At 37.6% G+C, this 23,767-nt stretch overlaps 1 protein-coding gene and 1 long non-coding RNA gene across 9 annotated transcripts in view; one reads left to right on the top strand and one right to left on the bottom strand.

The window, feature by feature from the left end:
- Positions 1 to 23,767, top strand: part of Itpr2 (inositol 1,4,5-trisphosphate receptor type 2) — a 484,436-nt gene that overhangs the window by 121,383 nt on the left and 339,286 nt on the right. For all 8 annotated transcript variants that reach the window (XM_048787344.1, XM_048787341.1, XM_048787343.1 and 5 more), the window contains 4 exons: positions 8,033 to 8,077; positions 18,328 to 18,479; positions 22,311 to 22,410; positions 22,933 to 23,093. In XM_048787344.1, the coding sequence (XP_048643301.1) occupies positions 8,033 to 8,077; positions 18,328 to 18,479; positions 22,311 to 22,410; positions 22,933 to 23,093 (458 nt within the window). The remainder of the gene's footprint in view (positions 1 to 8,032; positions 8,078 to 18,327; positions 18,480 to 22,310; positions 22,411 to 22,932; positions 23,094 to 23,767) is intronic.
- On the bottom strand, positions 2,223 to 10,300 carry LOC125611808. Its single transcript, XR_007342048.1, has 4 exons — positions 10,171 to 10,300; positions 5,696 to 5,701; positions 4,099 to 4,101; positions 2,223 to 2,234 (listed from the first exon to the last, which is right to left on the bottom strand). It is a non-coding gene; the product is annotated as an uncharacterized LOC125611808 (long non-coding RNA).

Genomic DNA, 23,767 nt, shown 5'->3' with positions numbered 1-23,767 from the left:
TTATATATATATATATATAAATATATATATATATATATATATATATATATTTATATAAATATATATACACATACACACATATATGTACACACATACATATGTATTATATATGTGCATATGTAACTTATGTATAAAATATATATATATACATATAGTGACAATATTAGGGATGAATGCTAATCTTGTACAGTTTCATCTGTATCAGTGGTTCTCAATTTCAGGGTGATTTTTGGCAATGTCTGTAGGCATTTTTATTTCATAATTGGAGAGGGGGACTTATATTTGTTGCTAGAGAACAGAGAGATAGCTAGACATCCAATAATGTATTAGACAGCCCTCCACAACAAAGAATTATCTTGTCCAAAATGCCAGTAGTGTTTAGGTTGAGAAATCTTGATTAACACTATTCTGCAATTACACAATTATTTGTTGAATGTCCCCTAGGTGAAAGTAGTATTTTGAGATTGTGAAGGAAAAAAATAGGTGATTAATCCATGGTGCCACGTTTGTAGGCTCTACCCTGTAATGTCAGTTCTAAGGGGCAGGCATGTCGCTAGTTAGATGGCAAAAGGAGGTAGACAAACTCTTACATAGTTTTGAGTGTTTCATACACAACACAGCTTTTGGCATTGTTACCTTGGTGGTGCAGTCAAGTTCACAACTTTGTCTTGGGGGGAGAAAATAATTTTATTGTACATATGCAATGGGATAATATGGGAGCCTTGGTATATAGTTCTTCCACAGTCATAGGAAGAATTACAAATCAAGCATCACAGTTTCTGATCTGCTTTTTATGTTTTCTTACTTTGAAGATTATTAAAGTAAAAGCCTTTGATAATCTTTTTAAAAACAAGATAGATGAAGTAATGCAAAATAATTTTGAGATCTCATATTGCTCTTTTAGTTTATTTGTTTGTAGATAGGCAAAACTTCCACCAGATGGCAGTAAACACTTACTTCCTGACTATTCAATAGTCTGGATTTAATTAATTAAAAACAGTACTCAAGAACTTGTTTATTAGTATATGTTTACGAATATTATGGCTGTAGCCTTAAATATCCATATATTTAGTTCTTTATCATATCTGTCAACTATAGAATATGAGAAAGGCCCAATTTGTATGTATGTGTGTGGATACAGATAAAATACAGACACATACTAGACCCTAAACACACAGAATATTCCACATTAAAATATAAATTGTAGCTGGCATACATAAACACCCATTTAAAGTTATTTTTTCCTTCATCTCTTTTCTGGACTTTTATCAATCAGATTTGGCCCTGAAGTTCTAGTCACTGTTTTACTTGAAAATATACACTCAACGATTTTATGACATTAATGTTTATAGATTGTGAAGGAAAAGAAAGGTGATTAATCCATGTTTTTTGGCCTTGAATAGTTTGCAATCCAGAGGAGAATTCCATTAACTCAGTCACTGGGACATTGAGATCTTTCTTATAATTGCTTCCATTATACATCTGAGACACCTGGTCTTGTGTAATGTTTAAATTATTATATCTATAGGTGCCATCTCACAGTAAGTTTAAAGAATTACAACCTGAAATCTAAGCACAAATAAGAAAAACAAACTCCCTCCTCCTCCTCCCCTCCCCCCTCCTCTCCCTCCTCCTCCCCCTCCTCTCCCTCCTCCTCCCCCTTTTCCTCCTCCTCTACAATATCTTTCTTTCCTTATTTTTATGTGGTGTTGAGGCTCTAACCCAGTGCCTCTCATGTGCCAGGCAAGTGCTTCTCACTGAGCCACAACCCCAGGCCTGTGATGTTACTTTCTCTATGCTACTTTGCACTGTATCTAACTTCTTTCTATTCTTCTTTAGCCATTTAAAAAAAAAACCACTCTTTTTAAATATTAGTAGTCTTTAAATTCTTTGTCTGTTATTCTCTTCCGTGGCTGCTGTGGGCCATAAATTTGATCTTGGTTATCTGTAGCTATATAAACTTAATCAATATTTCAAAGCTTGAGTTCTTTCCCCACAAAATGATAATTATTCTTAGTGCAGAGTTAAAAACTTGAGAGTCACAACAAGCATTTTCTTCTCACATTCAGATACTACTGATTTTATGTATGTGTGGCCTGTGGTTTAAAGTCCCCATTGGTCTGGGTGGATCTTCCCTCTGGTCTTGGATCACACCGCTCTTTATTATGGAGGCAGGAGGGAAGCAAGACACTAAGTGACTGAATGATGTATCTCTGGCACCATCAGACCTGTGCCTCGTCACCCTGCCACTTGACAGTGGTGTGACTTTGCAGAAGAACCCTGGGTGCCTCATCTGTACAGAAGAGTTAAGAATCCCTTCTTATAGCATAGTTGTGAGGTTAAATGAATGAACCTTTAACAGCATATAAAAAGGATTTCATAAATGACCTTTCAGGGTCTTCTCTAAACAAGGCTCATTTTTCTCACTTGTGTGACATTTGCTCCCCCAGCGCTGCCTGTCTTCTCAGTCCTTCTTTCCTTCTCTGGCCGCTTAAAATTCTACCCATCCTTCAAGGCTTATCTTAAATGCTACTCTCCATGAATAATTCTTAAATAAATTTGCCCACCACAGATCCCTCCTTCCTCTGACCTATATTATTTATAAATTATTCATTCCTGTCTTATATCTCTGGTCACATTCTATTTTGTATTATAGCTGACTGTATTTATGTCTTATTTTCCCTCCTAGATCATAAGGTCTTGTGGTCAGGGACCATATTCTCTTTGTCTTTGCTAAAATACCATATGCCACAATGCTTTGTCCATTATAGATGCTCTATTAATATTTATTGAATAAAAGATTGAAGAGCATATTAGTTTTCTTTTTCTTCAATGCTGGATTTATAGTTTATTTTTTTAACATAAGGAAATATTTCCGTTAAAATCCTAAAAGATGCGGTTATCTGTAGCTATATATATCTTTTTCTTCCTTCTTTAAAAATAATTTTTTTGCTATTTATTCTTAGTCCAATTACTTTAATAATTACTGCTGTCACTATGTTTAGAGAAGGAAAACAGCATGGTATTTGATCTTTAATAGTTAATTTTGGTGCATTTATATAGCCATAGTTTTAGTTGGCTGGCCTTTCCCCCTCCTTTCCCTTCTCTTCCTCTTTGTTATTATTATTACTGTTCACACTTTACTGAATTTACTAATTGGCTACAACCATCACTTAATGTGATTTATTTAAAATAGAACATTGTAGGCCGAGAGACACAGATGAGACAGAACCTGACTGGCACATCTTGGCATTGCCGCCAAGTACATGAATGTGTAAAATTCATTGACATCCACCTGGGGTTCAGTTAGGGGTTTTTTTTTCCCCTCATTTTTCAGATGAGAATGCCAAGTTCCATGGGGACTGTGTGACCTTTCCCGGCACACATGGCATTTCCTTTTAGAGCAGCCTGGGACTAGCTCCCCGTTCATCCCAGCAAGGATTGAACTGGGTGATCCTGAGTGAATAAAATATGTCAAGACTGAATTATAGAATGTAACATTGAATGTGGTATAGACTATGACCTGTACTTCAAAGGGCATAAATTATTTTGTGTTTGACTTAGGAATGTTAATTCCTATTTCTGTGCACATTTTAGTTACAGATATAGATGTGTCATGGTTTCCAGCATGAGTCTATTTATGGAACCAACTATTCTAATGCTTATTAAATGTAAATTTGACCCTAGGTTATATCTTTGGTTAAAAATGTCGCATAGTTTTGGTTGTAATTTAGTGAAAATTTTAGTGTGGATTTTTTTTTTAAGTTTGAAACAAAAGTTAGGATTTTAATTTGAAAACAAAATTTTAAAAAAACTATGGTGGTCCTTGGGGCTGGGGTTGAAGCTCTGGCAGAGCACTTGCCTTTTGCCTGTGAGGCTCTGGGTTTGATCCTTAGCACCACATAAAAAAAATAAATGAACAAAATAAAGGTACTGTGTCCATTACAACTAAAAAAAAATTTAAAAATGTGGTGATACTTGATTAAAATAGGTGAATAAATCCCTTCTGGGCACCATACTGGAATTTTCTTTACTATCAAGTAAAAATGTATTTTCTTGGGTTTCCTAATCAGTAGATTAGGGGGCCAGATAACTAACTCTCTGGTTCTCAAATTTTCCTTCTTGCATCTTAAATGGAAGATTAATTCTGTTTGGGAACAAATTGCATGATTCATAATCCAAAGGAATTCAGGGAGTCCATGGTGGAGTCTGAGTCTCATAGGAAGTGGAGGTCGGCTCCAAACCCCCCGTTGCTGGCCCAGCCCTGACAGGTAGCTCATGTCTCCCCACCTTTGTATCAGTTCTGAGTGTGGAAGAGATGCTGTCATGGGGCTCCGGGACTGGGTCAGTTTTCTGTCCTTCCTCTTCCTTACACCTCCGCTCTCTGATTTGTTTCACCACAGTTTGTTTTTGTTTACTTTCATATTTCACATAAGTGGAATCACACAGCACATTCTTTGTGTGTCTTTCTTCTTCCACTTGATGTTTCCCAGAGTCATCTGTGTGGGGCGGTAGCTCACCTGGTTCCTGCTGAGCAACTCCATTTCTGACTCAACCACATTTGGTTTATCCCTCCTGTGCATGATGCGTATTTTACCTAGGCCTGATTTCTTGCTTTGTTTATGTCCCTCTTGCTGTTTTCCCTCTTTTTCCCCACCTCATAATTTTTGAATGAATGTGTCGACCTCTTTTGTTGATTTTTCTCTTGAAATAAGGTGACCTTTGCACACACAGTCCTTCTTTCAAGTGAGCAAAGTTAGACTTTCTGTTATCTTTGATTATTGTTTGTGTTCTACTTATTCTGTCCTCCTTCTGAGTACACTGGCTGCCCAATAGTTAATAGTCCCTTCTCTGGTCCTCTGTTTTTTTTAAAATTTTTATTTTGTATGAAAGGATAGCTATCCAACTTACCCTCTTCATCACTCATTCTATGTGGCACCAACAGTGCTTTTTATTGCTGCTAGAATAGACTTTGAGTTTGTATTCATATTCATTTTTATTGAAATTCTCATTATCTTACATTGCAATATTTTATATTATTACTATTTACAATATTATATTGTTATCTTATCCTTTTAGCTGTTCATGCATTTTTTTTGCCTTTACATAAAAGTCACATTTACTTGTACTTTCTTGAATATATGAAACCTTTTCCTGAAAATTTATTTTGCATCATGTAAGAAATATTCAGAAGGAACCTGAGAAAGAATTCCCTCTGTTCCAATGTACTTTCTCATCAGTTACCTTTAAAAAAATATTTGTTTTTTAGTTTAAGATGGACACAATATCTTTATGTTTATGTGGTGCTGAGGATCGAACCCAGTGCCCCATGCATGCCAGACGAACACTCTACCACTGAGCCACAACCTCAGCCCTCATCAGTTAACTTTTGTTTTTCCCTTCTTTCCTTCCTTCTTTCTGTATTATCCTCATAAAAGTGAGTTCTGTACATAACCATATGAGTTGAGTGGCTTGTCCTTTTGTTCCATTTCTAAATTCTGTGGTCTGACAATTTGATCCTTTTTTTTTTCTTTTATCTTCTTCCCCGCTTCCCTGCCCACCTCTTTCTTTCTGTCACCAGGGATTGAACCCAGAGGTGCTTAACCACTGAGCCGTATCCCTAACCCTTTTTAATATTTTATTTTTGAGACAGGGTCTGGCTAAGTTACTGAGGTTGGCTTTGAACCTGTGATACTCCGATCTCAGCCTCCCAAACTGCTGGGATTACAGGAATGCACCACTGTGCCTGGCTTAATTCTTTTTCTAAGCCTTCAGCTAGCTGTAGGGCAGACTGATGGGTGCATTTCCAGTGCGGTTCCCAGTTTCAGCAGATGTTGACTCTCTGTGTCTGAGTTCCTCTGCAGTTGCTTCTGCTTCCTACCCCTTCACTATTTCTACTTTACGATGCAGTGAGATTCCAGCACACAGCTTTAGTGGTTCTTTTGTTTCTCTTCTTTTCACTACAGTGCTTCTCAGAAATTCATCTGCCTGCATCTGCTCCCTGTACTTTCTGCCCAGTTACTTTCTGAGAATTGTGTATCTCCCTGGTCGTGAGAGGAGATACAGGTCAATGGGGGGCCCGGCTAGGGAAATGATTTTCTGCTTAATCTAATAGCAGCTTCTCACTGATCAAGAAGCCTTTCCATTTAGGTTTTTACTTGGTAAGTTCTCTGGGGTTCTGAGTCAGGACAAATGGTGGGAGGCACAGCAGGCCTCTTCTTTCTTCTTGAAGGGCTGCTAGATTGAAGTGAGGTTGAAGGTTACTGGAAGCTGGGAGTTACCTGCCTCTCCCTCCAGAACTATCTGCTTTATAATTAGCTCCAACTTACAGAAGATTTGGAATTTAGGTGGTTCTTCAGCCTTTGTTCTCAATGAGGTCAAGAGTTTTTTCTTTTGTCTTATTTTTCTTTTATGTTTTTTTCTCCAGCACTTTCATTGAATATAATGATAATTTGGGAATGGCAATTAGGACTTCTAATTGCCATTCCCAAATTATCATTACATTCATTTTAAGAAAGACCTAAAAAGAGCATGCTACAGGGACACTGCTACATCGATGTTCATAGCAGCTCAATTCACAATAGCAAGACTGTGGAACCAACCTAGATGCCCTTCAATAGACGAATGGATAAAAAAATGTGGCATTTATACACAGTGGAGTATTACTCTGCATTAAAAAATGACAAAATCATAGAATTTACAGGGAAATGGATGGCATTAGAGCAAATTATGCTAAGTGAAGCTAGCCAATCCCTAAAAAACAAATGGCAAATGTCTTCTTTGATATAAGGAGAGTAACTAAGAACAGAGTAGGGACGAAGAGCATGAGAAGAAGATTAACATTAAACAGGGATGAGAGGTGGGAGGGAAAGGGAGAGAGAAGGGAAATTGCATGGAAATGGAAGGAGAACCTCAGGATTATACAAAAGTACATACAAGAGGAAGTGAGGGGAAAGGGAAAAATAATACAAGGGGGACAAATGAATGACAGTAGAGGGGGTAGAGAGAGAAGAGGGGAGGGGAGGGGAGGGGAGGGGGGATAGTAGAGGATAGGAAAGGCAGCAGAACACAACAGACACTAGTATGGCAATATGTAAATCAATGGATGTGTAACTGATGTGATTCTGCAATCTGTATATGGGGTAAAAATGGGAGTTCATAACCCACTTAAATCAAAGTGTGAAATATGATATGTCAAGAACTATGTAATGTTTTGAACAACCAACAATAAAAAATTAAAAAAAATTAAAAAAAAAGAAAGACATCTGACTTTACATTTGGAATAATTTGAACTACTTGGGCTTGTGCATTGCATACACTGGTAGATTCACATTAAAATGTTTAAATTCATTAGGGCTTGATATTTCAAGAAAAAAAATCTGTTGTTAATTCAGGACAACTAAGATATATTTTTCATGAGTGGGAATGAAGAGGGAATCTAACCAGCTGGGTGATGTAGGTGCCAATATTCAGTTTCTCCAGGGCTCATGTAGAGGTCATTGGAATGACCTCTAATCTCTGCTCTCTGAGCCCAAAGATGAGTTTTTGTCTGGGTTCCAATAGTTCTCATGTATTCGCTGACATAACTGACCTGAGCTTCCCTTTTGCAGTTTTCTTTTCCCTGTGTGCATGCAAAGCACAATCTTGAATCATGGTTGAAACTTTCCTTTGGTGTATTTTTAAATACTGATGTCTGAGTGATTGGTTAATGTCAGTTTTTGTGGTAGGTCAAATGGTGAACTCTCTTGAATGCTTTCCCAGAAGAGGTGAGATTGTCTTCTCTGACTTGTACAAAGATGTCAACAGTATGGATATGAACCAAGGCCCTAAGTCGGGCATTTTATCTTTTACTTCCTATAACTAGGGCTTGGTGGTAATGTTTTAAGTGGTTATGTTTACTAAATTTTTTTCTCACCTTTTAAGATATCAAACTTAGTTAAGGGTACACTAGTGAACTGAATTAAAGATTACTGGTCTTGTTAATATGCTCTTAATGGCAATTCAAAACTAGTTTTCTTTCTTTCTTTTTTAGCTTAATCCTGATTATCGAGATGCCCAAAATGAAGGGAAAAATGTGGTGAGTAAAATTTTTTCTTCCCTAATAAATCCTGTATTTCATATGAACAAATGGAAAATTCAGTATCAAATTTGAAGACCAGAATCTCTGAGAATCTCTCTCTTGAGATTCTCTGAGTAGAGCTATGGATGAAAGAAAAAAGATAAAAGATGATATAGCTTAGATTATAAGAAGTCCAATTAAGTCACTGAGGGAGACTTCTAGCAATTTGAAGAACAAAAAAGGAAAACAAGAACAAAAGTAAAAAAAAAAAATTACACTTTTTCCCCATTTAGCTGTTGGTCATTTGTGTGTCTTCTTTTGACAAGTGTCTGTCCCATTCTTCAGTTGGATTATTTGTTCTTTTGCCATTGAGAAGAGTTCCTTATAAATTTTGGATGTATATTTTGCAGATACTTTCTCCTGTTCTCTAGGTTGTTTCTTCACTCTGTCTATCATTTTCTTTGATGTGCAGAGATATTTTAGTAACACTGTTTGTCAAAGTTGTGAAACTTTTGCTTTTGTTGCCTGTCTTTCTGAGGATTCATCTAAAAAAGCCTTGCCCAGACTAAAGTCATATAATATTTTCTATCCGTTTTTTTCTAGTAGTTTCATAACCACCAGGGAAATGCAAATCATAACTACAATGAGATATCACCTCCGTTCAGTTAGAATGACTATTATGAAAAAGACAAAAAATAGCAAATGGTGAGGATTTGGGGAACTCTTATACATTGGAGGTTGAAATGCATAGCCATTATGAAAAGCAGCATGCAAGTCCCTCAAAATTTAAATACAGAACTGTAATATGATCCAGAAGTTCTACTGCTAGGTATATATCAAAAAGAAACAAAATAAGAGTGTCAAAGAGACATCTATACTTCCATGTTTATTGTTGCACTGTTTACAATAGCCAGGATATGGAATAAATCTAAATCTCCATTGACAGATAAATAGATAAAGAAGATGTGGTACTTATTGTATAAGAGAATACTATTCAGCACTGAAAAGATGAATACTGCCATTTGCCATAACATGGATGTACCTGGAAGATGTTAAGTGACATAAAAGAGGCACAGAAAAACACGTACTGCATGATCCTCACTCACATGGAGAATCTGAAAATGTTGATCTCCTAGGAGTTAAGAGTAGAATGGTGTCTGGAGGCACATATTCCTAGAGAAGAGATGACACAGGCTTTCTCCAGTGCAAAACCTCCCCCTTAAATAGTTCTAAGGACTAATTGTCTAATGATTTATTTATATATAGTAAATAGGAGAACTAGGTTATGTTTATATGAAGTTCTGCCCAGTTAGTGAATTAAGATTTTAGTAAAATATCCATGCAGTTTTCTTATTTTCATAGATGCCACCAGTGTGTCCTTTCAACTGCCTTTGATTTAGAGGAAGAATAAGAGCTTTATGTGCTTAATCTGCACTTAGTAGGACTTATTTGCATATGTGTGGTACAGGAAATCTTAATATGTATCCTCTTTTTAGGTTGTCCTTCACACAATTTTTGACTAGTTTGTTTTTCTTGACAAGCTCTTCTCCTTGGACACAGGCCTTCTGAGAGGATCCAGCCTAGTATCTGGATCTCCCAGCCTGTGTTGAGGGTGGCTGGTTCTTCTGTCTCAATGTCCACTATCCCTAGAGTTTGTTGCTGCAGATTGACCCAGTGGGTATGTAGGCTAATGACCGTGAGTCTTTTTTCTTGTTTAAAGGAGTCCCTTTTGCTGAAAGTAGATGATTACTATTGCTGTAATGTTAGGAAAATATTGTTTGTCCTGAGCATCCATTGCCATTTGGTACAAATGACATTTGTTCTTTCTGTGAAAGAGAGATGCCCTTGAGTGTGTTTGCACACAATCTCTTAGTATGGCAAGTTGAAACATCAACTTCATGCTGGCTCAGTGACAAGCAACGTCACAAGGACAGCTGTAGGGAGATTGGTCTCTTCTAAGTCATTCTTGTCAGTTGCTCCATTGGTGACATGGCCCCTTTCCCTCTTCCCACTTCAATCTAACTTTAGTGTTTTTTGCTCTGATATCATGTGTTGAAGCTTGTACTGCTGTGGAAGTTAATGTCTGCTCTCGGTCAGGCTGTGCGAGGTACATGTGTGGACTTGGAGCATGCACACTTAGTGCCGTAATCAGTAATGTTTCACTGTGTTCAAACACATCTACATAGAGTTTTCATTTGGAAAAAGAAACCTACTAGTTTGATGTCCTAAAACAAAAGCTGCTAAAAACCATAGGGAAACCAACTGAGGAGGAAAGGTGACTAAGTGACTGAAATGTGCTTCTTCCCTGCTAACAGCCCACTTGACCGTGGGCCTGCGCGCAATCCTTCACTAGTTGCTTTGAAGGTGAAGCAAGGCCTTTGAGCGAAGAAATGGTTAGAAAAAACATTAAGCACTTTCTCTTTTTGCAAGTTGGTGAAAACAGATTCATCCAGGGAGCTTTATCTTTTCAAGTATCATATTCACTCTGGGAAACCTTATTTTCCCATGTTTTAGAGCATGCTGGGTTTTATTTAAAACTGGTTAAAATAAATGTTATTTCCAGGTGGAAAATGACTTTTGGTTTGGTTTGAGGGTAAGAAAGGGAGGCGAAACTGCTCTTTTAATTTAATAATTGCGTTCAGCCTATTTGATTATTAGAAATATCACTAATAAGTTTTCAATTGTCTGAAATTAATTGTAAACATCAATACAGTACTCTTTAGTTATGGTAAAGACATCTTAAGATGAATGGCTCATATTTTGTGCAGTGTTTGATGTTCAAAACAAAATGTTACAACAATAAACAAACAAACTCTGAAAAAAAAGAGAATAGAATGGTGTTTTGCAGAGGGTGTGGAAAGTAGGGGGGAGGAGGGAATGGGAAAAGTAAGTTGATGGGTATAGAGTTACAATTAGGAGCGAGAAGTTCTAGGGTTCTGTCGCACAGTAGTGTGAATATGATTAACAAGGATGTGCTGTTTATTACAAAATAGCTAGAAGAAAGTATTTGAATGTTCTTACTACAAAGAAATAATAACTGTTTAAGGTGGTAGATATTCTCATTATCTTAATTTAGTCATCACACAATGTATACATGAAATGAAACATCATATTGTACCCCATAAATATGTACAATTATTTTATGATAAAAAATAAAAATAAAAAAACCCATAAATTTTACCCATTGACAGAGAGTTGAGTGTTCAGCTAACATGACTACGGTGTTTGCATCAGTGCACAGTTTATTTTGGGGATGGGGCAAGGGAATCAAGTCAGAACTTCTGACCTGATTCAGTCCTGCTTGACTGACTCCTCTTTCCATTTGACTGTTGGGATTACAATTGAAAGGAAGCTGAAGTCTCGTGCCATTGGCCCGGTGAAACTGTAATTTGTGTCAAAATAGCCCTCCATACAGATGTAGGCTTGTTCCATCAATTAGATCTACTTCTATTTCAGTTTTATCACCCTGGGTGGGCTCTTCTCCTCTCGAGTTTCCAGTGGCTACCCAAGATTGTTGGATTCTGTTTTTCTTATGATTTAAGAATATGCTCTCAGTAACCAGTTTAAAAAGCTGAGGATGAATCATGGCTTCTTTGGTTCTTCCTTTGAGTTTGTCACTGCAGCAGAGGCCACCAGAAACACACCTGCTGTTGAACAAGTTCAGTTTATTACTCTTCACAGGGAGATGCAGGCACAACATGGGGAACTGCTGGGCATCTCAGGAAGAGCATGTTAGAAGAACTCATTCTATGATTTGGGCTTGCGTAAGGTACTTTTGAGGAGAATTTGAGGAAGTGGAGCTTTGTCATGGATAGAGATGCTGTTAGGAAGAAGAGAATCTTAATAAATTTTACCTGAAAGGAGGGAAGGCTAAAGATGCTTCTTTAGCCATTTATGTTAGCTAGGGAAGTATTTAGTCATTTTTGTGGCTTGGATGATATTCATATTTTGTCTGTTTTCAGACACCATTAAGGAGGGTCCTGTTTTTTGTCTTGACCCATCATGGTCAAAGTGTCCTTGTCTGAAGTCGATGTTGTGTGTCATTGTTCATATTAGCAAGAGAAAAACTAGCCTAGGTGGAGTACACCTGTTGGATGTCAGGGGCTGCTTTTCTTTCTTTCAAGGGTTATTTTATAACATTCTGTGAGGCTTCTTTAGCATGGTTTAGGACCAAGAGGGCCCTACATCTAGTACCACGTGTGTGCCATTGGAAGAGTCAGAGAGCTTTCTTGAGATTCAGTTTCCTTATCTAATGGGATGAAGATGTTTGCCTTATATACCTCATCTGGGTGCCACGAGATAAAATGAGATCAAACAAAGGGAAACCGAATAAAAGATGTTAGTAGGCTAGCAATAAAGGTTGTCTCTATTACAAGGGCATGATATCAAAGTTTCACATTGAACAACTGAATTACATCTCTGTGCTCATTTCCTTTCTGCTTCATACTGTTGGTGGTACTACTGATGGCTGGGCAGAGTGGAGTGGGAGAATATGGGATATAAAGGTATATAGAGCACAGAAAATATAAATAACTCATGAATCTGTGGTGAAGTTCACTGTTTGTGCTAATCCAGCTTTTACCCTGTCTTGATACGTATTTTTTTCCTTTTTATTTCAAAACACCATTTCTTCATTTGCCTCTGAAGGTGAGAAGAATGCTCTTCTGTTTAAGCAGTTGTCAGCAGCATTTCCTTAATTGCACACAAGACAGGTGGGGCTGCATTTGCTGGAGATGTTTATGACTGGATCTCATCTGTCATCTCAGAGAGACATCCAACTGGAGACACTTGATTTAATTTTTTTCCTCTCCAGAAACCCTAGCTTGAGAGTAAACAAAATGGAGAGTATGGAACTATAACGATAACAATATGGCTTCTCATTTTATAGATCATTTACCACAGAGCAATAATTATGTTTCTGTCTAAAGAAGAAAACAGAGGAGGCTTCAGACTTTATCTCCTGCCTGTGAAATAAGAAATCAATTTCCCAAAACAGAAGGCCATTTCACCTCAGATCTGGGTTCCAGTAATGCTGAGTTCACTATGACTATGCTAATTTTTTCTTTCCTAATTTTCCCTAGGTTGTCTATTTAATGCCCAGTTAATATTTTTCCTGTAATTTAGAAACCTTTATCAAAACGTTGCCTTCCATTTTTGAAGTTTCAGAGGTTAATGCATGGTGCCACAGAAATGAGGCGATGTGTGTCAGAGCTCCCATTAAGACCCAAATTGCTGTATTTATTTTACAAAGGAGTCTATTATTTCCAATCTTACAAATGTACAGCATCCACAGGGACCCGGTAAACATTGGAACCGTGTCAAGCCAGGCTTGGAACCTGACAGTCATTATTTCTTCTTGAAAGGTTGTATCTTTTCAAATGGCTCTGGGAAAGGGCTTTTTAAAAAATCTTTTTCTTCTTCTTCTTCTTTTTTTTGATGTACTGCAGCACCATCTATATTAACACAACCATATTTATGTGGAATGTGATCTAATTTTTTGGAGGAGTATCTTTTGTTAATGGTGGGGTTTCTCAACCCTAGTAATATCTACATATTGGGCCAGGCAATTCTCTGTTGTGCGTGGGGTGTCCTTTGCATCTCAGGCTGTTTAGCAGCATCTATGACCTCTATTAACTAGGTAGGTGCCAACAGCCCCCCACCCCTAGTCCCTAGTTATGACAATTAAAAATATGTCTAGAAATTGTCAAATGACCCCCCCCCCCAGGGACAAAATCTCCCCCATTGAGAACCACTGGTCTATCTACGTGCATTTATGTATACAAACAGAAATATTATTGGAATCAGGAAACTTTGCTGAAAATTTACTTGTACATTCTGTAGAATTTTGGGATGTGGTGATACCAGATTCTGAAAGACTCTCAAAATTCCTTGAGCACTGGCTTCTGAAAGTAAGATTCCCCCAATTTCTTTAGTTTTTTATTCTGTGTTCATCACTGGTTAAGTGCTAAGGGGGGAAAAAAAAGAGAAAAAGAGAGAATGAGGATTTTTTAAGGAAGCCCTGCAAGAGGAGGAACATGTGCAGCTTTCTGAGGCAGTGTTGTGTGTGGTTACATAGTCAGCAGCAAGCCCAAGAGGCTGCGAATGCAAACAGAGAAGCCTATGCATCATTATGCCACGGCCTCACACAGCTCAGAAAAGCAGACATGTTTCTTACAGAATGTCTCTGGCTCCCAAAAACAGAATTGCAATGTGTGGTTCCTGCTAAAAATTTGATGACTCACCAGTGAGTAACACAGAAGGTGTTCCAGGGGTCTAACTGCTCTGCTGCCCCCGGCAGGCCCCAGGTCAGCAGGAGAAACCAGGAGAGCCCTGAGTTTCCTAAGTGGCTTTTCTTAAGGGCCAGTGTCTCCTGTAACCTGGGAGGCCCTGCCTCTCCTTCCCAGTGAAAATGCCAGTTTTCCAAGAGCCCAGTACTCTGTTAACATTCTGAGACCCTGTGTCACCCTAAATTGAGCTCACTGATGTTACATTTCACACCTGTTTAAGCTCTGTGGGACCTTAATGCATTTTTGTGATTCAAGGGAGACACCATTGAGCTGCAGTAATTCCACACAGGGAACTACTGTTTCTATGTCTTTCTTTTTCTTACTTAAAAATCAATGTGGGTTTATAAACAAAAGCCACAAGCATATGGTTCTGAGCAGGATTGTCTTCATGCTATAAAGATCTAATATTGACTTTGTTCTACATTGAAGTCAGATTCATATATTAAAAAATATATACTTGAAACTTGTTATTGGGATATCATTAGCTAAAAAATTCCAGAAGATGCCTTGAAGTTTACTGTCAAACTCTTTACAGAGAAAGTTCATGTAACAAATTAACAATGTATGAGAGATCAAAAACAAAATGCTTAAGACAACAGCACTTGTCTTAAAAAAAAAACAACTAAACATGTTAAAAGCTCTTATTCACACATAAACAATTGTTGTGTTATTTATAAATGGAAAATTTTCTATTCATTAAAGCCATTTTTCAAAGACCTACATGAATTATTTAAGGGCAGAATAGTACATTCCATATATTCTATGTAATTAAAGTAAAACCACAGGTCTTAAATAGCATGAGTAACTCAGAGTGCCCTGTTTTAATTAACCCTAATTAGTGATTTTTTTTCTGTGTTTGGAAAAGATTCTCAGTGTTGCAATGTGAGAGTGTCAAAATAAAGAGGCTCCTGACTGATTTGCTTGGACCCCCACAGGAAGACAGTACCAGGGAGAGTCAGTAGGAGGGTTATCTTTAGGAACCTAGATCTGATATCTTCTTATTGGTCTAGAAAATTCATTTCATTAGCATTCCAAAAGGAGAATGAATGGAGGGGGATTGACTCCTCCTAAGTGAACTCACAAGTGACCATAAGCCACAACACCAACTTTCATAAGCCACAACACCAACTTTCAACTGTTAGTAGATCTAAATAGTTGGGTCAGTTAGTGCATTGCCCTTGAAAGAATATCTATATCAAAAGCTAAATTATAATAAGAAGATTGGTGTATTGGAGACCCAGTCAGGAAATTATATGCCATAGTCCTTTTAGGACTATGGCATTCTACCAAGAAGATTGGCATACCCGTTTATTACATCTATGCTCGTCAGTGATCTGAGAACCTGTAAAGTTCTTGCTCACAGATGCTCCATTTATTTAGGTTACATGCTGATCTTCTGTTAATAAAGCCTTTCTTCAAACATGGTCCAGTGTAATTGATAAGCTCTTAGTTGTTCCATTCCAATATTCCACGGAAGCCGCTTGTGTGCTACTACGATGGAAAGTGTCCCTATATTTCATGTGTTGGCAACTTGGTCCCCAATGCAGTGGTGTGGAGAGGTGGGACTTTTGGGAGGTGACTGTGGCATGAGGGCTCTTCCCTCATGAATGGGTTAATTTATTCAGGGATTTGTAGGTTATTGTAGACATGGCTTTATGATAAAAGTGAGCTCTCTGACTAGCTTGCTCTGTTTTGCCATGTGGTGCCTTGTACCACGTTAGGGTACAGCGAGAAGGTGTCACCAGCAGTCAGCACCATGTTCCTGAACCTCCAGCCTCCAGAATCATTAGCTAAATAAACCGTTCTTCTTATAAGCTACCCAATCTGTGGTGTTCAGTTGTAGCAACAGAAAACAGACTAAGATATGCCCAAATCCCATTACCTACATGTACACAAAAATCCTTCTAGTTATTTCTACAACTGACTGATCTCGTCCATCATTTCTGTGTTCTTACATTCTGAGGCAGTCTTCTCTCACGTGTGTTAACGCCACTCACCGTGTCGGTAGTTCTTTCTTTTTTGCAGCAAAAGCATTATGAAATCCAAAAAGTCAGAACCTAATGTAAGAGAATATCTTATGTTCTTTCATAGTATTTATTTGCCACTGTTATTATCCTGGCCTGTTTCTCCCCATGTTTCATATTTCTGAGGATATAATTTAAAACAAACTTCCTTTTGCTTCTTTTGGAATGACCACTTCCTCTTCTTGAACCTCCTCCTTCTTCCTCATGTTCCTCAGCCTCTTCATTGAAATCCTTACCGTCTTCAGTATCATCTGTCAGTGTGCTTTTAACCTTGAGAAGCCACTCTTAGTTGCATGCGGTGTTCTACTGGGCCTGTTAAGGATTCTGTGGGCCTTGTTCAGGCCTTCTTGTCTCAGCTGTTTGCAGTCAGCAGTGTGGTTTCTGTGGCACCGTCAGATGTTAGAGCCTTAGAGAATAGTGCTTCATTACCAGGTATATCTTAGCATAACACCTGGATTTTCTTATTAAGTTGCATGATATAGACCAGGACACAACACACCTCTGCCTGCCTGCATGCCTTCCTTCCTTCCTTCCTTTTTTCCTTCTCTCTCCTTTTAAAAATTGTATACACTTATGGTGTATCACATGATGTTTTAATATACATAAACACGGTGAAATTATTATTATCATCAAACAAATTAACATATCCATTATCTCATATAGTTACCTTTTATTTTTTGTGGGGGGAGGAGGTACCAGGGTTTGAACCCAGGAGCACTTAACTGATACCATGTGGTATTTTGTTTTCTTGTGTCTGGTTTATTTTACTTGGCATTATGACCCCTACGTTTATATCTGTTATCACAAATGTCAAGGTCTCCCCCCATTTTTTTTTAAAGTCTGAATAATATTCCATTGTTCAGTTCCTTGACTTATGATGGGATCACATTCTGTTAAACCTATTGTAAGTTGAAAATATTGTAGTTGAAATTGTGTTTAACATTCCTAACCTACCAAACATCATATCCTTAGCAATACAGTATACTATTAATCATTGGTTGTTGATTCTTGAGACCTTGTAGCTGACTTGGAGCTGAGGTTTTTTGGCATAGCAAGAGAGTATCATGCTGCAGATTGCTAGCCTATGAAAAGATCATTTTTTGGAGTGTGGTTTCTAATGAATGCATATTGATTTTACACATCATAAAGTCAAAAAAATTATAAGTCAAGCCATTATAAATGGGGGACCATCTGTCTCTCTTTATGTGTATTTATATATGTCTCACAGATTTCTTTGCCTTTTCATCCATCAATGGACAACTTACGTTGTCTCCATGCGATGACCATTGTGAATAGCACTTCAGTGAATGTGGGGCACAGATGTCTTTATGAGTGGAGATTTCATCTTCTTTGGGTCTGTGCCCAGAGGAGGGATTATTGGGCCACGTGATAGTTCTCTTTTTAGTTTTTTTAGGAACATCCATATTGTGTTTCATAAGGGCTGCACTTACAGTCCCACCAACAGTGTGTGATGGTTCTTTTCTCTCTACACCCTCCCAACACTTATTGTCTCTTGTCTTCTTGAAAATACACATTCTAACGGTGTGATAGTTCATGGTGGTTTGGATTTGTATTTCCATGATGCTTAGTGATGTTGAGCACCTTTTCATATATTTGTTTCCTGTATGTATGTCTTTAATTTTGGATCTAGATGAAGCCTCATTTCTTCTCTGTATTTGGTTTATCAAATGGCCCAAACCCTTACTTTTCAATAGATTGAAGGAAACAAGCTATTGTGACTGTGAGTGCCATAAAGATGTGCCTGGATCCAATGCCACCCAGGAGTGTGTGTCTTGATAATAGTTTCCTCAAAGACTGTCAGGTCTAATCTGCTTTTTCTGGGTCTTGTGAAATAGACATCTTTAGAAACATGCAAATTCAAACACTATCTCCTGATTAAGTGGCGAGTTTAATAAGAAAGTTGATAAAAGTACATAACTTTATATCTTCTCAACAGAGAGATGGAGACCTTCCAACTTCAAAGAAAAAACGCCAGTCAGGAGAGAAGATCATGTATACTTTGGTCTCAGTCCCACATGGAAACGACATTGCATCTCTTTTTGAACTGGATGCCACAACTCTTCAGAGAGCTGACTGCTTGGTTCCGAGGTAAAAAAAAAAAAAAGAATATATAGTTAAAAGATGTTTCTTTGAATAGTTTTAGGAGTAAGTAAGGAATGAAAATCATAGTGTTAATATAATTTCTGTGATATCCAGAGCATAAGTGAAGAAAAAGTGTGTAAAATATTGTGCCTCAAAAGAGTAGATTAACATAGTTTATTTTATTCTTATAAATAATTAAAAGGTACAGGACCAATTGAGTTCTGAAAAATTCATAAGAATCATTTATTCCTATTACTTATATGGCCTTTGGTTACAAAAATGATCAATAATCTAAAAGCATTTCTAGGAATACTTTTATCATTTATTTTTATTATGTCAGGTTTCCCACTTCATTTGTTCATTTATTTAGTGATTCAGTCAACAATATTTAAGGAACATTGATTACATTCCAGGCATTGCCTTTAGCACTGAGAAGACAACAGTGAGCAAACTGGTTATATACTGACATTCAAATGGAAGAGACAAGCAGTAAATAAACCAGCAAACACAAAATATAGGGTCAGGTAATAACAATGCTTTGAAGAAAAATTGCAGAGTACAGAGAATTCTGTTAGATCAGAGTGTGCAGGAATGGCCCTTGAATCAAGGGATTGTGTCCACTCCATCTGGGAGGAGTGTTTCAAGCAGCAGGAAAAGGGAATGGAAGAATCTTGAAATTTACTAGGTGTTTTTAAGGACCAATGAGGAGGCAAGTAGAGTTGGACCTAAGTGGGTAAGGGGGGAGGGTGATGGGAAATGAAGCAGTCAGAACCTCATGTAAGAGAATATCTTATGTTCTTTTGCTTGAATTTGACTATTTCAGTTGACCTCTTTTGCCCACAACTCTCTTCCAACAGTAGCACCCTGATGCACTTGTTGGACACACTGTGTGCCGTCCACATTGTTGGGCCAGGGTGGGGTATCGCTCAGTTGGCCTTGATGGAGCAGTGTTATACTTAGGCCTTGGGTAGAGGTTAAGTGAATGAAGGTAACTATGCAAAGACGCAGGCGCTGTTGTATCAGTCCCTTTTGGGAAGGGTAAAATGTGGCTGTACTAATACTGCTGAGAAACACCACTGTGGAGTGTCCCAGGGTATGAGAATTCCATGGTATTCTCATTCATGAGGAATGTTGCTGAATCTTGACTTTATGTGAGTCCATCTCTCAGGCTTCCCTTTCTCCCATATGGTCTATAAAGAGATCCCCTATCAGGTCTGTCTCCTGCCTTGTCTTCCCAGAATTGGGATCTTAATTACTCCTTGGAATGACTTCACTCATTTTAGATTTTTTAGCAAAATTGGAGGTTTTTTTTGGGGGGGGGGGTACTTGGGAATGAACCCAAGGGTGTTTAACCACTGAACCACATCCCCAACTATTTTTTTTTTTAAACAAAATATTTTATTTAGAGACAGAGTCTTGCTGAGTTGCTTAACCTTGCTAAGTTGATGATGTTGGCTTTGAATTTGTGGTCCTCTTGCCTCAGCCTCCCAAGCCTCTGGGATTACAGGTGCATGCCACCAGACTTGGCTTGAAAGTGGAGTATTTCTTGAATGCCCGTCAAGAGAGTTTGTTCAAGGAAATGGTAAAGGATCTCACTGTTCAGATTACATCAAGGTCTACTGACAATAGATTTCTATGGCACAGGTCCTAAAGAGGTACTCAGTTCCAAAATCCTCTCAAGATGTAAGTTAACAGGCTGGAGTATATTCTCTTTTATTTGGAACCCAGAAATAAGAGTTAACTCGGTAAGTACATACAGGTTGAGCATCCCTAATATGAAAATCCAAAATTTGAAATATTTCCCAAACAGATACTTTTTGAATGCCAACATGATGCTACAGGTGGGAAATTCTACACCTGACCTTCTATGATAGGTTTTAGTGAAAATCTAGGTGCACCACAAATATTGTATAACGTTATCTTCAGGCTATATGTCTAAGGTATGTGTAAAACATCAATGAGTTTCATGTTTAAACTTGGGACCACCCCCAAGATGTCTCATTATGCTCATATTCTAAAATGGAAAAATCTAAAATATGAAACACTGTGGTTACAAGCATTTTGGATAAAGGGTACTCAACCTGTATTGAAGAAGTGCCAGGGTAAAATAGGGGAAAGAGCCACAGAGATATATAAGCTATGATCCACTTTCCCGATGCTTAAAATGCAAGGGAAGACCACTGAATACAAATGATATCTCCTGTGTAATTCAGTGCAGAAGATAAGTGGAAGACCAGAGACATTTCAAAAATTTTGGTTATTTAGAGAAGAATTGGATGCTTATGCTGGGCACAATGGTGCACACCTGTAATCCCAGCTACTCAAGAGGCTCAGGCAGGAGGATCACAAGTTGGAGGCCAGTCTCAGCAGCTTAGCAAGATCTTGCCTCATGATAAATTAAAAGGACTGGAGAAGCAGCTCAGTGTAAAGCACCCCTGGGTTTAATCTTCAGAATTGGATCCTTGTCATTTTAGATTTTTGCAACTCATTTTCTGTTTATTCTACTTGTGTGAATGCAGAACCATATTGTTGAATGAATCTCTTTCCCTGAGGTCACTGGTATTTTATTTATTTTCTCTTATTGGCCAAAATGTTTTACATCTTATGTTGTATGATATGTTTATGTTTAATCTTTATACTTAGCAACTCTAAGGCAGAAAACTTTATGGGCTTTTCTTTTAATTAGTCCTATACACATATTTGTTAAAGAAATAATGGTAAGATTCAATAAAAATGGTAATATTTGAGCTGCATGAAGGTCTAAGTGTGATTTTCCAGGCACTTTCTCAATGGTCATATGCAGTGAATTTTTGTTATTCATGATTCATGGAATTAGCAAAATGAGCCATTAGCAGAATGAACCATTGTTCATAGGGGAAGTATAGGGTTATGTTCTGTTAGTTTCTGTCAGTACATAAACTGGTTTTGTGTTCATGTCTGTTTAAAGATACCTTATTGTCTATGAACTGTTGATTCATTAACATTGACCTTGTGGAAACAGGACTATAACTCAGGCCTACGTGAAGCTTATCTAGCACAAGAATTTTCTTCAGTCATATCATAGGAATGGTTGATAGCATTTCTAGAATGGGGGCCATTTTAAACACCAAAATCTCCAATAAGAAGCATGGAAATGGAAAAAAAAATATGGCACTAAGTAGACTGCAAAAGGAACATGTATTTACAGTAGAGCTGGAACAAGGAGGCCAAATGTCACCTTGCTGGACCTCAGCTTGGAAATGTGCCTGTTGGATGACTCAAATGCTTTGTCACTCTGCACATGTCCTCAAATGACCACAAAAGCTCTATGATCTTGGGGTTACAAATAAATTTTAGTAAGTAGAATTTACAAGTACGGAATTCACAAATAACGGGGATCAACTGTACATACTTTCACATGCAGATGATTAAGCTACACAGGAGACAGCTGGCAGGAGCAGTTCTAATGGAGATGGTTACTTGATCAGTTTTCCTTTAGTGTGCATCAAAGTTGCCTGAGAAGCCTGTTGAACTACTCATTTTGGGGCCTTACCCCCAGAGTTTCTGATTTAATGGACTGGGGTAAGGTTTCAGAATTTACATTTCGGCTAAGTTCCCTGGTGATGTTGATTCTGCTGATGTTGACACTTTGAGAGAACAACTGGCCTGGGTAATAATAGTATGCTTGCTTTGAAGTAGTCTAAATTCAGAATTTTTTCATAATCCAAATGTATCTTGATAGTCTAAGATATATTTATGTTCCTATCATATATGAAACTGTTAAATATGTCAACATGTTATATATTGACAAATATGTCAAATTTGTTATAGTATGTCTTTTATATTTTTTTCTTTTAGGAACTCATATGTTCGATTAAGACATTTATGCACCAACACATGGGTAACCAGTACTAGTATTCCTATAGACACAGATGAAGAACGACCTGTTATGTTGAAGGTAAATATTGCCAAGAATGGTTTAATTTTTTTTGTCAAATGTTGTGTTTGTAGGATTTAGAGGGTTTCTGACATATTCCTTAGAATCCACCTTCATCAACATTAGAGATTATTATAATTAATTTCATTGAGTTCTTATATCTGCCACTTGCTGAGGTAGCGGAACCTGTAGCAGGACTGTCAGTCAGGAGGCTGTAGTACAGATTCCAAAAAGAATGGGAACAATATTTGGGAAGAGGGTATGATTTCAGGATTGCCTCTTCTGTGCTCTGTTGGAACTGAAGCAAAGGACAAGTGTGGAAGGGACAGTTTTTTTGGTACTTTGGAATCAGGGCAGGGAATGGGCATGGAAATCACCGCATCCTTGCATTCTTTCCCAGAGAGTGATGCATGTGGGAGTTACTGTGTTTGGACTATCTATTCTTGCCTTATATTTCTTAAACAGTACTGATATGTGTTAGTCTTTGAAGAATATTGCATAGTTATTTAGCAAAACTAATCTTAATGGAAAAACACATTCCAGATTGGAACCTGCCAAACAAAAGAGGATAAAGAAGCATTTGCCATTGTGTCTGTCCCACTGTCTGAGGTCCGAGACTTAGACTTTGCTAATGATGCAAACAAAGTGCTAGCAACCACGGTTAAAAAGCTGGAAAATGGCACCATAACTCAGAATGAAAGGAGGTTAGTAACTTTTGAAATGGCTTTTAATCATCAAGAATTAATTGTCAATTCTTGCTTTATACCTTCAGTGAATGAGTGACTCTAAGGGAATAATAGAATATTCTTGGTAGTCACACAATTCCTTCTGAATGAGGTGAGAACTTAATTTCTCTTGATCATAATGAGTGAATGAAAAGTAGTGATTTAAAATCTGATGGAGTATTTGCTTTTTCCTTGTCTTGAAAATAGTTGTTTGTAGTTATTCTTTTTTTAATAATTTTTTTTAGTTGACGAGGACCTTTTATTTTATTCATTTATTTATATGCGGTGCTGAGAATCAAACCCAGTGCCTCACACGTGTGAGGCAAGCGCTCTACTACTGAGCCACAATCCCAGCCCTGTAGTTATTCTTTGATCTTTTCTTTTAAAGGCTTCATGATACCATTTGTTGCACTTGATTTGATATTTGGTCTTAGAGTTTAATGTCCTAAAGGAAGTTTTATGTTTTTCTGATCATTTTTAATTCATGACACATTTCTCAGCTCTAGTATTTCAAAATGAAAAAAAAATAGAGTACTAGAAAAAAATCTGCAAGGCATAGCTTTCTGCCCTTTTAACTCATTCAGAGAAACTGGATCCTTGGTTCTCAAACTGGTTTTGGAAATAAGTGAGAGAGAGGATGAAAATGATAGCTA

The sequence above is a fragment of the Marmota marmota genome, unplaced genomic scaffold, assembly GCF_001458135.2.
Source record: "Marmota marmota marmota unplaced genomic scaffold, marMar, whole genome shotgun sequence".
In the NCBI taxonomy this organism is placed as follows: domain Eukaryota; kingdom Metazoa; phylum Chordata; class Mammalia; order Rodentia; family Sciuridae; genus Marmota; species Marmota marmota.
This window is presented reverse-complemented; position numbering and strand designations above follow the sequence as displayed.